At 54.5% G+C, this 16,380-nt stretch overlaps 2 protein-coding genes across 4 annotated transcripts in view; one reads left to right on the forward strand and one right to left on the reverse strand.

Annotated features, from left to right (window-relative positions):
* The first annotated feature begins 503 nt into the window (after positions 1-503).
* LOC121044726 (myeloperoxidase) lies at positions 504-10,264 on the forward strand. Of its 2 annotated transcripts, none has more exons than XM_040497020.1 (14): positions 504-586; positions 722-802; positions 932-1,025; positions 1,328-1,503; positions 1,725-1,848; positions 1,961-2,090; positions 2,176-2,382; positions 3,246-3,564; positions 5,401-5,561; positions 6,785-7,040; positions 7,486-7,656; positions 8,266-8,503; positions 9,266-9,480; positions 10,166-10,264. In XM_040497020.1, exons 2-13 carry the CDS (start codon positions 724-726, stop codon positions 9,471-9,473), a joined length of 2,163 nt encoding a protein of 720 aa, XP_040352954.1. In that variant the 5' UTR covers positions 504-586; positions 722-723; the 3' UTR covers positions 9,474-9,480; positions 10,166-10,264. The 2 variants fall into 2 exon arrangements, with proteins under 2 accessions (XP_040352954.1, XP_040352955.1); XM_040497021.1 differs by having other exon boundaries at positions 9,266-9,475.
* Positions 10,265-11,605: 1,341 nt separating this feature from the next.
* The window catches only part of LPO (lactoperoxidase), a 16,131-nt gene continuing 11,356 nt past the window's right edge, over positions 11,606-16,380 (reverse strand). Inside the window, exons 7-10 of one of the 2 annotated variants that reach the window (XM_040497023.1) lie at positions 14,734-14,986; positions 13,701-13,874; positions 12,445-12,682; positions 11,940-12,258 (exon numbers count right to left, since the gene is read on the reverse strand). In XM_040497023.1, the coding sequence (XP_040352957.1) occupies positions 12,051-12,258; positions 12,445-12,682; positions 13,701-13,874; positions 14,734-14,986 (873 nt within the window). In that variant the 3' untranslated portion in view covers positions 11,940-12,050. Of the gene's footprint in view, positions 12,259-12,444; positions 12,683-13,700; positions 13,875-14,733; positions 14,987-16,380 lie in introns of both variants that reach the window. The other variant, XM_040497022.1, reaches the window with a different exon arrangement.

A 16,380-nucleotide genomic window follows, 5' to 3' on the forward strand; every position in this document is an offset into this window, starting at 1 on the left:
AATGGGGGGCTGCCAAGGGCCAGCGTACTGTTGGGGGTGGGGGACAACCCCCCGAGGCTGATCAGATTGTTACTCCAAGAGTCCCCTACACCTTCCCTCCTCCTCTGGGGTCACTCTATTTCCCATAGTTCCTTAGGCTCTTGGTTCCTGACTTTTGTCCCTTTGCAAGGATCCCTGGACACTAAGTTTAAACAGAATTTTGGAGGTGGGTTAGTTGCCTATACACCTGGGGACGACAATTGTCTAGGCACACAATGGGAGCTGAGAAACTCGCGTGGAATGCTAAGTTCAAAGGCTGGGCACAGTTCTGGTCTCTCCTTTCCTGTCCCTCTCTCCCAAAGAAGCGATCACCTTCTGGGCACCCCAACCCCAGTTGGGGAGGAGAGAGCGTTTAGCCTCCAGGGGCGGGTTTTGTCTGCACCCCCCCGGCCCCGGGGCGGGGGGGCGGGGAGCCGGGGGGGGGGAGGGGCCTGGATTCAGCTGAACCGCATGGCCAATGCCAGGTGAACTTCAGAGGTGAGGTCCTGAGGGGCTGAGAGACTGAAGCTAGTGAAAGAGGCGTGCTGTGAACCCCTCCATCCAGGAGGTAGGCAGGACCCATGGAGGTTGGACAGGGGTATGAAGGTGGGAGTGAAGGGCCAGAAGGAGAGGGATGGTGGGGCTCTCTTCTCCCGAATGCACTGTGGGCTTTGGACTTACTGGGCTTGGGGTCTTGTTGCACAGATGAAGCTGCTGCTGGCTCTTGCAGGGCTCCTCCTGGCCATTCTGGTGGTGCCCCAGCCCTCTGAGGGTGCCGGTCCAGGTAACAGGGCAGAAAGAAGGGGAAAAGGTGGTGCGTTGGGGGTGGTTGTGAGTCCCAAGGATCCCCTTCCTCAGCGCAGGCCACCCTGGGTGGCCCATTCCTGACTTATGTGACTCCTGTTCTGGACAGCTGTCCTGGAGGCAGTGGAGACCTCGGTGGTGCTGACCTGCATGGAGGAGGCCAAGCGGCTAGTGGACATGGCCTACAAGGAACAGCGGGAGAGGTGGGTTACTGGGCACTTCCCAGCTCTGGGCAAGGCTGCCCCAGGTCTTTCGGAGAAGGAACTTGATGCGGGGACTTCGTGGGTACGGATGGGACCCTCCGTCTGCCTGTCAGTCTTTGTGTCTTTGGGTTTGAGAACATCACTCCCCATGGCCTTGCCTCTGTCTGGATACCCAGGTCCGTAGTCCGTTTATAAACAGAAACCTGCTTCCTGTCCGTGGGTCTGTCTCCACTGCCCTGCGGGCTCTGCTGAGTGTCTCTGCCCCCACCTTCTGTGGCCTCACTCCTCCCTTCTGCAAACAGCATCAAGCAGCGGCTTCGCAGTGGCTTGGCCAGCCCCATGGATCTCCTGTCCTACTTCAAGCAGCCGGTGGCAGCCACCAGGACAGCCGTGAGGGCTGCTGACTATCTGCATGTGGCCCTAAGCCTGCTGGAGGGGAAGCTGCGGCCTCTGCGGCCAGGGCCCCTCAACATCACCGGTACCGTTGCCCCTACAACCTCAGTCTCCTGCTCTACTCGGGACCTCAGGCATCTCCCAGTGCCCGCCCCCCCCCCCCGCTCCCGCCCCTCGTCTTCCCGGGGGGGAGGCTCAGGCACATCGGAGTCTCCTCTCTGTGCCCCCAAATCAAGGCTCCCCAGCTTAGGATAGGAAATGGGGGGGAGGGACTCAATTTCCACATCCCTCTTTCCCCGGCCTCAGACGTGCTGACACCCGCGCAGCTGAATCTGCTGTCCAAGTCCAGCGGCTGCGCCTACCAGGACGTGGGGGTGACGTGCCCCAAGAACGACAAGTACCGCACCATCACCGGGCAGTGCAACAACAGGTGCTGCTGGCTGGGGGCGGCCCCGGGGCGGGCGGCAGACGCGGGGTCGCGTCCGGGTCCCCCACTGGCCCGTGGCGCTACGTCGTGTCAGCGCCCCGTCCGATCTCTGCAGACGCAGTCCCACACTGGGGGCCTCCAACCGCGCCTTCGCGCGCTGGCTGCCGGCTGAGTACGAGGACGGCTTCTCGCTGCCCTTCGGCTGGACGCCCGGGGTCAAGCGCGGCGGCTTCCCGGTCCCCCTGGTGAGCACCGGCCGACAGAGGGGGCGAGGCCGGGCCCAGAGGCGCGCGGGGCCCCAGGCGGCCCCTGACGCCCCGTGTCCCGCAGGCGCGCGCCGTCTCCAACGCCATCGTGCGCTTCCCCACGGAGCAGCTGACCCCGGACCAGGAGCGCTCGCTGCTGTTCATGCAGTGGGGCCAGCTGATCGACCACGACCTCGACTTGAGCCCGGATCCCGGCGCCCTGGCGTCCTTCATCACTAGTGTCGACTGCGAGACCAGCTGCGAGCAGGAGCCTCCCTGCTTCCCGCTCAAGGTGCTTCCTCCTTCCTGCCCCGCCGCTGCCTGCCCGGTGGGGATAGGGGCCATCATTCCTGCAAGCGGCCACCTCCCTCTGTGCTGAACCCCTTCCCCAGCTCCTGAGTAAGGTTCACCCTGCTCACCCACTCCCCTCCGCCTCCCTGGCGCAGGACCTTCCTGCCTCCCTCCAACCTCCGCGTGTAGGTGCCGCGTGTTCAGTTCCCCTTTCCTCTGACCGGAGAGGGGCACCTTCCCGCATCCGGGCACATTGCACAGAGCCTGGGCTGTCCATTGCTAGAGGGCTGGAGGGCTGGAGGGGAGTGGGAGAGGAGAGAAAGGAAGGAGAATGGCAGAGAGAGAGAGAGAGAGAGAGAGAGGAGAGAGAGAGAGAAGAGGAGAGATAGGCAGGGGCCCGAGTGAAAGACAAGAAAAGCACGCCGGGGGAGGGGGGGGGGGGGCAGGAAAAGAAAAGGAAGAAAAAGCCAACTGCGAGTGTAGGGACTGCATCCAGAGAACAGGGGAGGGAGGGGTAGACTGGGGGAGAGAAAGAGGGAGAGAAAGTTAAGGTGAGGACTGGCCAGCTCTTCTCCTGGGGGTGCACATCCCCCATTCCAGAGCCCTGGTCATCACCCCTTAGCTCAGAAGCACTCTGCAGGTGCAACCGCAGACAGGGATCGTCTGTGGGACTTGAGAGGCCTCTCTGCCAGCTGAGGGCAGCCAGAGTCCTGAGGAACCCGCTGTGGTGTCTGGGTCTCCCTGTCTGGTCCCGGGTTCCAGGCTGCTTTGGAGGTGGGATCAAGGCCTTGGGGTGGGGGGTGGACCGGGGGAGAGCCACTCTGTCCCTGCCCTTGGTGAGCGGGGCCTGTCTATGTGTCACAGATCCCACCAGATGATCCCCGCATCAGGAACCAGCGTGACTGCATCCCCTTCTTCCGCTCCTCCCCAGCCTGCACAGAGAGCAACATCACCATCCGCAACCAGATCAATGCGCTCACCTCTTTCGTGGACGCCAGCATGGTGTATGGCAGCGAGGACTCTTTGGCCACTAAGCTTCGAAACCTGACCAACCAGCTGGGGCTGCTGGCCGTCAACACCCGCTTCAGTGACAATGGTCGGGCCCTGCTGCCCTTTGACAACCTGCATGATGACCCCTGCCTCCTCACCAACCGCTCTGCGCGCATCCCCTGCTTCCTGGCAGGTCAGCCACCAGTAGGAACTTGGACTGGTGCATGGGCACACCCTGCTGGGGGCGGGGGTGCTGTTTGTGACTCTGTCCTCATCAACTTCATGATACTAATCCAGTTGCCTTGGTAACAAGTTGGGTGGAGCAAAAACCAAAACCAAAAAGCAGACCAACCCCTACCCCCAAACCAAAACCAACAAAAAACAAAACCAAAAACAGAACAAACCTAAGAAGGAGACCCAGGGATAGCCAAGGAGCCTCTTTTCCATCTGTCCATCCCTTTCTACATCTCTCCCTTTCCCTCTGGACTCTGCCAGAGAGTTGAGTCCCCAGGGACAGGGGACTAAGGAGACATGGCACCCTCACTCTCTAGAACTGCATCATCCACTATGGTAGCCACTAGCCACACATGGCTATTTGCATTTACATTTAAGTTAATTAAAATGAACTTAAGTTAAATTAGCTTAAAAGTAAAATTCAGTTCCTCTGCTGTACTAGCCACATTTCAAGCATTCAATCACTTCATAGGCTAGTGGCTCCCATATAGGGCAGCACAGATGTAGAACATTTTCATCAATTCAGAAAGTTCTATGGGACAGTGCTGCTCCAGAATATCACCTCCTGCCATCTTGATTCCCTGTAATTAGAGAGGGCGAGATTTTAAATTTAAATACCTGGAAGCCCTGGGAATATGGTTGGAGCAATAATGGTGCCCACGCCCAGAAACTTCCAATGTTTTTTAATGTAAATCCAATAGTGGATCCAAAAAGGTCCTGAGGCCCTTCCCTCTGGCCTCCCAACTTCTCCTGATGGCTGGCTCCCTGTGGCCTCTCCCCCACTGGTCCTGGGCAGGAGGATCCAGGTCGGCTCCTGTGAGACTTTTCTGGGCTAGCGAAGGAAGAGCAGCACTCCTCAGCGACCTAGGGCTGCCTCCATCCTGGCGTTGAGCCACATGTCCTGGGTCTGGATCATCGTGCACTCTGGCAGCTCATGGGATGGTAAAGCTGCTCCCAGAGTTTCTTTCCCACCAGCCTCTAGAACTTATAAAGACTGAACCCAGTGTCCTGCTAAACGGGCCTGGTCCTAACTCTGGCCCTTCCAGAGAAGGCTTGGGGAGGACTGGAGGGATTAGGGGTCTCACTTGGTTTTCTTTCTTTTTTTTTTCTAACAGTCTCAGATACGGACTGTAAAAATCTACCCCCCACCCCGTTCTCTGGAGCCCGAGCAGGCTGCAAATTAGCATGCAGTAAGGGCGAGGATGGCAACTCTGATCAGGTGGCTAGTGGCTTTCTAGAGTCCTGCGTTAAGAAGGATTCTGAGGTTGCTTCCAATTTTAGCAGGAGAGAGTGCTGTGATCATTAGCTATGTCTGACATGGGCATGGAAGTAAGGAGTGCTAACATGCATGCTACTTTTTGGTCTGGCCTGAAGCAAGAGAATAAGTCAACCAAGCAATGTTTACAGATCTCCTACTTTGTAGAAGGCACTGTGTTAAACTCCATGTGTCTGTGTGTGAGTTGGGTGGAGGGACAGATACAGAAAGGGACAAGCCATGGTCTTTGTCTTCAAGGAGCTCCCAGTCTCAGGCATTAGAAGGTGGCAAGTCATGGGGCAGATCTGATGCCTATTGAATGAGCATCTCCAAGCAGCAGTGCCCCTAAACAGAGGAAGAATTTATCATGGTGGACCAGGGCATCAAGGGGGAACCTCCTGGAGGAGATGTAAACTGAACATGGTGTGGAAAGATGGATGGAACAAAGTCTGGGTTTCAGATCTTGGCTGAGGGAGTCTTTGTGGAGCAAGTCCTTTCTGATGGGGTCTTAGGAATGACAGTAGCTTTTGCTTCCCCAAGGGGACCCCCGCTCAAGTGAGATGCCCGAGCTCACCTCCATGCACACACTCTTTTTGCGGGAGCACAACCGGCTGGCCACACAACTCAAGCGCCTGAACCCAGGCTGGGATGGAGAGAGGCTCTACCAAGAAGCTCGCAAGATCGTGGGAGCCATGGTCCAGGTATGCCGTCCTGAGTATTGATGATGCCAGGGATGTGGCAGGCTTGGGATGCAGATGTGCCTCTGCCACATCCTAGCTGTGTGACTTTGGGCCAGTGTTTTGAGCCTCAACATATTCATCCACGACACTGTAAAGATTAAGTGATATATATGAAAACACCTGGCGATACTGAGTGCCTGATGAAGGTTACTTGCCTTCCATCCTCTCTCTCCTAGGCTTGCTCCTATTTCTTCCTTCCTGTCCATTGGGATGGTTTTGGGAGAATTAAAGGGGTGGGTCTGAAGTGCCTGGCATGTAGCAGCTGGTCAATAAATGCCTCTCTTTTCCTCTTCTCCCCCACCACCCTCCCCCCCGCCCCCGCCATCTCCTGGCTCCTTCACCCGCTCACCTCTTCATTTGGCTCTATCATAGCTCACCCAATCTCCTCACCTTTATTTACCCCTGCAAAATGTTCCTGGTTCTCTCTCCCAACTTTTGATACTTCAACACCCCCATCCTCTCCCCAAGATGTAAACACACACACACACACACACACACACACACACACCTGTGTGCATGCATGCACACACCTTTTCAATACTCTCAGACTCCAGAGAGGGAGAGAGTTGCAGGTGCTGAGGGTAAGTTTTTGCTTTGCACCAAGAACTTAAGTGAGATTCATTTAAGCCTCACAGAAAATTCCAGACTCTAGAATCAAGAGTGAGACTGTTCCATATCTTCTCTTTTCACTGAGGAAATCATCTAGGGTGGCCCTTTTCTTTTTTGCCTCCCCCACCTCCACAAACATATGGAACCTTACTGTGAGCCAAGTGCTTGCTGGGCACTGAGTAATTTCCAGAGAAATGAGCTACAACCCTTGTCCTCAGGAGCTTATAAATTAGGAGAAACAAAACATTAATAACTCAAGGGCAAAGGAGCTATTGACTAACAAAGCCCCTTGTTATTTAATCCTTTAAGTCAGAGGGCAGCATAATTATCCTTTACATTTGAGTAACAGTGGCTCAGAGAGGTTAATAACAGGCCCAAGGTCACACAGTAGGTAAGCAGTAGAGCTCTGTTTATAAGCCACCACTCAGGAGCCACTCTGTTGGACCCAGGTCCAGTGCTGTGGGAGACAACCCTGGCCATAGTCAATGGAGGGGCTCCCCAAGCCAGGAGTGCAGGTGGAGACTCTGTAGAGAAGGTGGAGTGGAGAGGCCGCTGTGAGCGTGACTTTTCTTTAGATCATCACTTACCGGGACTACTTGCCCCTGGTGCTGGGACCACGGGCCCTGAGGAAGTACCTGCCACGCTACAGATCCTACAATGACTCGGTGGACCCTCGAATCTCCAATGTCTTCACCAATGCCTTCCGCTATGGCCACACCCTCATCCAACCTTTCATGTTCCGCCTGGATAACCGGTACCAGCCCATGGGGCCCAACCCCCGCGTTCCACTCAGCAAGGTCTTTTTTGCTACCTGGAGAGTAGTGCTGGAAGGTGAGCAGGACCTAGGCCAGGAGACAGTGGGCTGGCAGCTGAGGATGTGGTGGGGTGGGCTTGGCTGCAGGAAGCTAGGACAGGAGAAGTACTCTGCCTTCCATCTTTGGGGATCCTATCTGACTTTCCAGCCTCGGTTCACCTGACTGCTTCTGTATATAATAACAAAGGGTGGGGTGGCTTGTAGGGAACTGGCTTCTTCTCGGTGACCCAGGAGACCAGGGCCTGAGTGCATCCCAACTTGCAAGTCTGAATGGCATTATACCTTGAGACCTTGATTCCCTGGTGAAGACCTGCCCACTGGGGTGACCTTGGCACCAGGAGCTGCATGTGCCCAGCCCTCTTCCGCGATCCCCCAACTGCACCTGGGACTTAACCCTGAGTCCAGTCTGAGCTCTGGATATGGAGCCAGATCCTTCCCCAAGTCTTGCTCCTCTTGTCCCAGGTGGTATTGATCCCATCCTTCGGGGCCTCATGGCCACCCCTGCCAAGCTGAATCGCCAGAACCAAATCGTGGTGGATGAGATCCGGGACCGGTTGTTTGAGCAGGTCATGAGGATCGGGCTGGACCTGCCTGCCCTGAACATGCAGCGCAGCCGGGACCACGGCCTCCCAGGTGAGGGGGCTGCAGGAGCTCCCCTGCCCCCCGACTCTCGAGCCCTGCCCTCTCCAGTGCCCCGCAGCTGCCCAAGCTTCCCTACTGGCTGGAAAACTGTCCACATCACATTTCATTTTGCTTCATTTTACATGAACTTTGAGGGGAAGAGGTTATCATCACTTCCATTTTACTGATGAGCGAACTGAGGCTTGGAGAGCTTCAGAACCTTCCCAGGCTCTTCCCCAGCCAAATCAGGGATAGAGCTTGAATTTGAACCCAGGTCAGCCTAACCCCAAAGCCTGTGCCTACGTTAGGGGACAGCTAGTGTGGCTGAACCTTCTAGACACACTTCAAGCCTCAGATCTGAGATCTTCAGAGGGGGACAATGAGATGTCCCTATTCTTGGACCCTGTGGGAGTTCCGGGCAGTTTCGGATTTTCCTCACAGTGGGAGGGCAAGGGAAAGAGAAGAGTCTTGGCCCCTCAGTTCAGGGTCCTCTTGGGGCTTAGAGCCTGGGAGAAGCCCCTCCGTGGCCTCTCCCTCACGTCCCTCTGTACGTGGCCACGGCGTGTTGGGGAGGTGAGTTTTGGGGAACCCACCCACAGCCCCCGCTCCCCGCCCCCGCAGGGTACAATGCCTGGCGGCGCTTCTGTGGGCTCCCGCAGCCCAGCTCGGTGGGCGAGCTGGCCACAGTGATGAAGAACCTGGGCCTGGCCCGGAAGCTGATGCAGCAGTACGGCACCCCCGACAACATTGACATCTGGATGGGCGGTGTGGCCGAGCCCCTGGAGCCCAACGGCCGCGTGGGCCCGCTACTTGCCTGCCTCATTGGGACCCAGTTCAGGAAGCTCCGAGACGGTGACCGGTGAGGCATGGCGAGCAGTTCAGGCCCGCCGTGTGGTTGCAGGCCTATTCCCCAACCTCTCGGGGCCCCAACTTTCTCCTGTGAAGTGAGGGGCAGGAAGGAATCCGTGACTTTCCAGTGTGTTCTGGGCCTCCAGGTCATCCCTAAATGCGCCCTGAACTTGCTGGGGTACAGCAAGGAGGGGCCTGGAGCCGTGGGTGTGAAGGGAGACATAGAAACTGCAAGTCTTACCGATGCCTTCCCTGGTTTCAGGGTGCCACCATACAGCAGTCACTCACTGCTGAACGGTCTCCAAGCCTCTCCTACTAGTGTCGTTTCATCGTGGCCCTGACATGTGTCATACCCGGTTCTTACCTAGCCTGTATTGTGCCCTTGGGAAGATTAGAGAAAGGTGTCCCTCTCTGGGTGGACACATTATAAACCAACCCCAAGATTCTTTCCACCCCCATGGTCACAGCCCTGGGCCAGGGCACGGGGGTCCGTGAGTGTGGGCCCAGCTCCCTGTGTAGCTGGGGGGCCTCCGAGGCCACGGGGTGGGGGGTGGAGGCCGAGGGGAGGCAGCCAGGCAGCTGTGCTTTGTACTGTGAGGAAGGCGCCACTCCTTTGAAAACCCCTGGGCTGCCTGAGGGCCTGGAGCCATCTCCTGCTGTGGAGCGGGTGTGTGTGCTGGTCCTCTTCCATCCAGGGAGCAGCTCAAGCCCGCTGATGCCTTCCCAGCCAAGGACAGCCTCAGGTGCAATGTCCCTGGGTGTCACCATGCAGGTTTTGGTGGGAGAACCAGGGCGTGTTCACCAGGCAGCAGCAGCAGGCGCTGGCCAAGATCTCCTTGCCCCGCATCATCTGTGACAACACGGGCATCACCACCGTGTCCAAGAACAACATCTTCATGTCCAACACGTTCCCCCGGGACTTTGTCAGCTGCAATACGCTCCCTGCATTGGACCTGACTGCCTGGAGGCAGAGTGACTAGAGGCTGAGTAAGGGGGTGTGGTGGTGAGGTGAAGCTTGGGCGTCCCTGGGCTGGCCCACTGGGACCACAGGGATTTCCCTTCCCTAGGTGAGCCTGTCCCTGTTCTGACCAAGAACACGAATGACTAGACATTCATTCGTGTGTGTGTGCGCGCATGCATATGCAACGTATATAAATTGCATTTCATATGTGTGTTTCCTGTGAATATGGGTAGTGTTTTGTGTGCTGCGTATATATGTCATTTATGTGAGTGTGTGTTTGCTGTTTATGTATTAAGTATAGGGAAGATACCAAAATGGATACAAGCTCAGGAGCCAGATTGCTTACGCGAAAATCCTGACTTTGCAGCTCTCCACTGTGTGACTTGAACAAATTACTCGACCTCACTAAGCCTGAGTTTTCTTCTTTGCTAATAAAAGCTGTCTTGGCTCGTTAGTGGCCCCACTTACATCCTCTAGTTGTTTACCAAACACTTACTGACAGGCACTGTGTAGGCCTGAGAAACATTCAGGGAAAGTCGGACACTTTCTGTCCTCGGGGAGCTTACACTTGACAGTGAACCAGTGACCCCTGGAGGAATGGCCATTAGCAGCTAGGGTGTGCGTGGTGGGTGAGGTGTGGGCCCAGGTGAGCAGGACTCAGTTGGTGGCTCCCCGTTTGCTTCCTCACACCGTTCTCTTGCTTGTTCACAGGAGCCCACCTGGAGAGGAACTGGGACGCATTGGCCCTTTTGTGCCATTTGTTTGTACCTGACGTCTATGATAATAAAACACCACTGATGGGAACCTTTACTCTGTCCATGTCTGCTGTGGGGCTGGAGCTTCAGCATGACGCTTGCTCTGGGATCTCAGTTTGAACCAGTGTGGTCTGTGCCTCTAAACTGGGGGTGAGGTATCGAGGAGCTGTCCTTTGACCCACACATGGAAGGCAGTCAATTCTCAGAAGCCTCCGGGCCAGGTCAGACCATCCTGCCTCTCACCTTCCAGCCACGCCACCCCAGAGAACAGAAACAGTGGTCCCCAGGCCCTTATATTCATTTATTGCTCTGGCAAATACTTGCTACGTGCTCACTCTGTGTCAGGAACAAAACACTGTGTCCCGCGGGAGAGAAAGAACAGAGGTGTCATGGGAAAGGAGGTCCTTCCCAGATGATGGGGTGCCTCTGGATCCTGCACCCCTGCAGCCTGGCACGGTGGTTCAGAGGCCCTCAAGACAGTAGACTCCCTCTCAGTCCTGGCTTCATGTAGCCAGTTTCCAAGAGCAGGGACATCAGATGGCTGGGCCCGGGAGGACAGGGCCAGAGCTGAGGGAAGGGAAGGAGGGTATTTCTCAAATAACCTTGCCTGGAACTTGAGCCCTATATCTGAGACTGGTTGATTCTCCCCGGCCCCTCTGGCTCCCTTTCCCTGGCAGCTGGGAGCCTGAAGGTGTGCAGGATGCCGAGGCTTATGTACCCATAGGAGCCCCAGGCCACAATAGGACCTCCCATAGCAGGAGAAATACTCCTCTCCATTTCACTGATGATGAGAGGGACGCTCAGAGAAGAAAGAGACTCATCCAAGGGCTTGAAGAAGTGGGTGCCAGAGCCAGGACTGCAGCCAAGTCTTCGGGGTCCTGGGCTCCTCCCACAGGGTGGGAGCTCCATCCGCTCCACCAGTCAGGGGATCTGGAGGTGCTGACTGGGCTGACCTTACCCGGAGGGTCATTTTAAAAGAACACATGAACATGTATTGGGCAGCGGTACAAGGAACATTCTGGCCATGCCCCTTCTGAGATCTCACAGGCTCCAAGGACTGCCCTAGAAGAAGGAGGTATTTCCCAGAAGGATTTCTGGAAGGAAAATCAACTTTAGCTGTAGGATTATCCAGGCTGGGACAACCTTTCTGTTTGACCCCTTGATGGCACTTCAAACCCTCTCCCTCATCTACGGCCATTGCTTCTTTCCCCAGGAGCCCCTTGCCTCCCACTTTTCTTAGAGAACTCTGAAATTTCACCAAACCATGCCTTCTCGCCCCACAGACCCGTGCACACATCTTCGTGGTAAGACGTGTCTGCACTGTAAACATCTAGTTGCTTATTTGGCAGTGGTCCCAAAGCCTGCTTTTGGAAGGAACAGTGTCATTGCCACCATCATCAGTCAATCATCAGATGTTTATTGAGCCCTTGCTGTGTGCTGAGCATCATGCTTGATGGCACGGGGGACACTGGGAAGCAGACAGAAGTCTCTGGCTCAAGGAGCTCACAATCTAGCTTGAAAGGAGAGGAGGAAAGTTAAGAGTGCAAAGACCATGGCCTCAGTCAAGACTTGCTGCAGGGAGAGGATGGGTGACATCCCACAGACAGAGCAGATGGCATGGAAACAGTGGGATTCAGGTGGAAGAGCTGGAAAGGCAGAGGTGCTGGCCTTGGATTTGAGCGAGGTGTGCATCTGGTGAGTGTCAAGAAACCCAGCTGAATAGAAGGGCCCGGATGGGGTGTGCAGCTCTAAGGGACAGGGTCATTGAACTTGCCTGAAATGGCATCATGGACCAAAGGGAGCAAAACTGCACAGTGTGGGAGGCTGGGAAATCTGGGCCCCTAATTCTCCACTGAGGCCCAGGGTGAAAGGTCCAGCTTGTCAATGGCTGAGCAATCCACAAAGCCTTGAGGGTAGTTGTTGGCCTGGAATGGGTGCCGTGGGACCTTGGTGATGTGGGTGTTGTCACAAACAAGGCGTGAGAAGGACATTTTCTGTAGAGAGTCCTGCTGCTTCTCAGTGAAGACCCCAGGGTTCTCCCACCAGAATCTGCAGAGACAGAAGCAGGGTCTGTCCACACAGCTCAGGCGGTGGCCCCTCCCTCCCCACTGTGCCAAAGGGGAAGGAAGGAGGTCACTGGGAACACTCTGAGGTCTGGACTAGTCCTCACACAGGACTTGTCCACATCACAGAAGGGTCTGCTCACCCCTGCCTTCCTCACAAGGTCTCACTTGCCTGTCTCCATCACGAATCTGCTGGAACTGCTTCCCTAGGAGGCAGGCCAGGAGAGACCCCACTCGGCCCCTCTTTACCAGGGGCTCAGCAATCGCCCCAACCCAGATGTCGATGTTGGCAGGGGTCCCATAGAGATCCAGTAACTTCTTAGCCAGCCTCTTGTTCTTCAGCACAGCATCCAGCTCCTTGAGTGTCTGGGGCTGTGAGAGGTCACAGAAGCTTCTCCAGGAGTTGTACCCTAGGGCAGAGGGGCTGATGCTGTCTCATCCCAGGAGCTTCTCACCACAGCCCCCCTTGGGGACATACCTGCCCCAGCTCCATCAGCCCCAGAAAGTCTGGACTCCTAGCCTTTGGGACAGGGTGGGCAGGGATCCATTGTTTTACACTTGCGGTACTTCAGGCATGAGAGGGCTAGCAGGTTATGTGGTGCTTACTATGGGTCCAGGCACTATTCTAAGCGCCGTAAAAATACTTAAATTGAAGAACAGAGATGTTAAGTAACTTGCCTAAGGTCACATAACTAGAAATGGCACAGCTGGGACTTGAACCCAGGCAGTTTGGCTTTTAATTACTACATTAAATTGCCTTTCATGGGTATAAAAGGAAGGTCCGATAGTCATTGGTTTCTCTCTATTGTTCTCTCTCTCTCTCTGTCTCTCTTTTTTAAGTTTATTTATTTTGAGAGAGAGAGAGAGAGAGAGAGAGAGAGAGAGAGCATGAATGGGGGAGGGGCAGAGAGAGAGAATCCCAAGCAGGTTCCACACTGCCAGCATAGAGCCCAATGCGGAACTTGAACCCATGAAGCCATGAAATCATGACCTCAGCCAAAACCGCAAGTTGGATGCTGGAACCGACTGAGCTACCCAGGAGCCCCTCTGTTCTCCTCTCCTGATTCATCTCAACACAGGCCCTACTGATCAGTCATCTGAATCGGCACTAGACATATACTATCTTTATCATCGCTGCTCTAGGTCTGTGACTTTTCTGGGATTTTAAACTGGTTTTACAAGTCAGTTGTTGATCTCTTTTTCATTTGAGGAGCTCCAAGATGGTATCAGATATGTTCTCTTGTCTCCACATTAGGGAAAATGGAAGACGCCATTTCACAGATGAACAAAATGAATTTTAAAAACTGGTATCTCTGCCTTCTGTTTTAGAATTGGTCAGATCCTTAGGGTTAATGGAAGAGAGTCCCCAGGAACCCTAGAAAGAAGCTAAAAGTCCCCTGGGCCAGGCAGGACCTCAGGCCCACTCACCGGGCATCCCGTGGTCTCGACAGCGCTGTATGTTGATGGCGGCCAGGTCGAAGCCGTGGATCTTGTGAGTGGGCTGGAAAAGCTTGCCGCGCAGCTCTTCTGTTATCATTTTATTCTGATTCATCAGCTTGGGCTTCTTGGCCAGCAGGCCCCTGACCAGAGGGTCAATTCCACCTGCAAAGGAGAGCCAGAGGCCGTCCTGGGGATGTGGGTAGCGTGAAACTATCTTCCACTGCTGGCCCCTCCCCCTCCACCAGACATTTCCTCTCAGGTAAAAGTAGGGCCAGCTGAACATCACAGGTTGGAGGCCGGGAGAGAAGAGCCAGGTGCAGCCTGCAGAGTATGCTGGGGTTGGAGGGCAGTCCAGGCTGCCTGCCTGGGGCCTGGGGTGGGGAAGATAGAGGCATTACTGGGGCAATGGCCTGCCTATAAGCTTCAGAAGTTTTCTGGAGCTCTAGCTCAGAAAGCCAGCTCCTTCTCCTTCCATATGTTCCCCCCCGGAACTTGGAGGTATGAGAAGAGGTGGCGGAAGCCTACAGAGAATGGCCCTGACTTGTGAGGCCTGAGGTAAAGCCAGTTGCGACACAGCCCAACCCAAGGTAAAGGGGAGCTGGGGCCAACCTTTGGCACGTGATGGAGGTAGGAAGCCCTAGAGGAGAGCAGGAAAGAACAATTTATTTCCCAAGCTCATGAATTCTTTGTACAGGGGTCAGAGAAGCCTGAGGCAGGGAAAGCCCAGGCACCTTCGAGGCCAGAGGAGGAGAGAAAGAATAATAACTGATATATATCGACCACTCCCTGTGTGTCAGGAACCATTGTGGGGTGCTCTCACATTTATGCCACTTAATTTTTTTGTATGTCCTAGTGAGATAGGTACCATCGTTCCCATTTTACAAATGAGGCTCAATGAGGTGAATTCACTTGCCCAAGGTCACGCGGGAAGTGCCTGGAGTCTGGCTTCTACACCAGGCTTCCCTAGAAGCAGGCCACAGAGTGAGACTGCCCGGTGACAGTGCTTCCCCAAAAGACGTACCCTCTTTGACCATCCTCCAGGTGTTGAAAAAGAGGGTGTGCAGGGGGAGCTCTGCTTCTGGACCCCAAGGCTGATAATTCTCATCCAGGCGGGACATGGTGGAGGGGACCTCCGTGTGGCCAAAGCGGAAGGCAAAGGTGAAGACATTGGAGATTCGGGGGTCAGCAGATTGGTTGTAGCCTCTGTATGGAGGGAGCCACTTCTGCATCTCATCACCGAGCACAATGGGTAGATAGTCCCTGAAGGTGATAATCTGGAGGGGGTGGGGATACATATCATGAGGAAAGGGTAAGAGAACACTTAAATCTCCACAGAGTGAGGCTGGAGGAAGCTGCAGCTGAGAGGGATGAGTGTTCAAAAATCTAGGAGGGCAAATGGATAGCATATGTGCCCATTTCCCTTCCTGTGACCATAGCAGACATTGCTAATTGATCATGACACTCTTTCTGCTGGCCGCTCGTGTTATAGATGGAATTGTGTCCCTTCCAAAGTCATATGTTGAAGCCCTAATGTGACTGTATTTGGAGATAGGGCCTATGAAGAGGTAATTAAGGTTAAATGAGATCATAAGAGTGGGGCCCTCATCCAGTTAGGACTGGTGTCCTTATCAGAAGAGAGAGAGAGAGACTAGGAAGGTACACATACAGAGGAAAGACCATGTGAGGACACAGAGGGAAGGCGGCCATCTGCAAGCCAAGGACAGAGGCCTCAGGAAAAACAAAACCTGCTGATACCGTGGTCTTGCAGCCTCCAGAACTGTGAGAAAATAAATTTCTGTTGTTTAAGCCTGTTGTTAATCAGTCTATGATATTTTACTATGGCAGCCCAAACAAACCAATATGAAACCTTAACTCAAATCATCTTTAGGTAGATACTTTTCATTCCTTGGATGATTTCCTACAAACATCTCCAGCAGCAAGATTTCTGGATCCAATTTAAAAATTAATATTGAATTATGGAGATTTTTGAGAAGAAATAAAGGGAGATATCTCTCTTTAATCGTTAAAACTAAGTGCATGGGGCTTCTGGTCCCAGAACAAGATGGAGGAGACTCATTTCCCCCTAATCTTCCACACTAAATATATGTAAACACTCTGGAAATTATTCCATAGACAACATAAATAGACTTTCAAAGCTGGAAAGAAGGTGGACTGGCTGACGACCTCAGGACTTGAGGAATGACAGCACAGTGAGTTCCTGTATGCCCCCAGACTGAGTGCAGGAGAGCCTGGCAACCTGGAACCCCCCAATAGGAATACACAAAAGGAGCCAAAGGGAGCCTGCTCTTTCTCTCCAAAGGACTGGGACGGGGGAACCCAGCAGAAACCTAGTGGAGAGCCCCCAGACCTACTTCACAACCCAAGCTCTGAGCCGTCCACAACTCAGGCTGGTGGATGGTCTGATATGCCTGCAATGGTGGCAGCAGTGAAACCCCATATCTCTCTGTTCTTCACACAACAGCCATAAAGAGACCAGGTGCAGTGGCTGCTGCTCCCCTAGAAGGTTGCTGGGCAACAGAAGGCAGCCAGGAAAGGGCCTTCCTGCCTTGCAGACTGCATCAGTAGGCACTGAATGTGAACCCCAGAGTCACCAGAAGAATGAAGCAGACCAGAATAGCACTGCAAAGGCTCAGGAAACAACTGTCAC

This window comes from Herpailurus yagouaroundi, unplaced genomic scaffold (genome assembly GCF_014898765.1).
Source record: "Herpailurus yagouaroundi ecotype Mexico unplaced genomic scaffold, PumYag 189, whole genome shotgun sequence".
Classification (NCBI taxonomy): domain Eukaryota; kingdom Metazoa; phylum Chordata; class Mammalia; order Carnivora; family Felidae; genus Herpailurus; species Herpailurus yagouaroundi.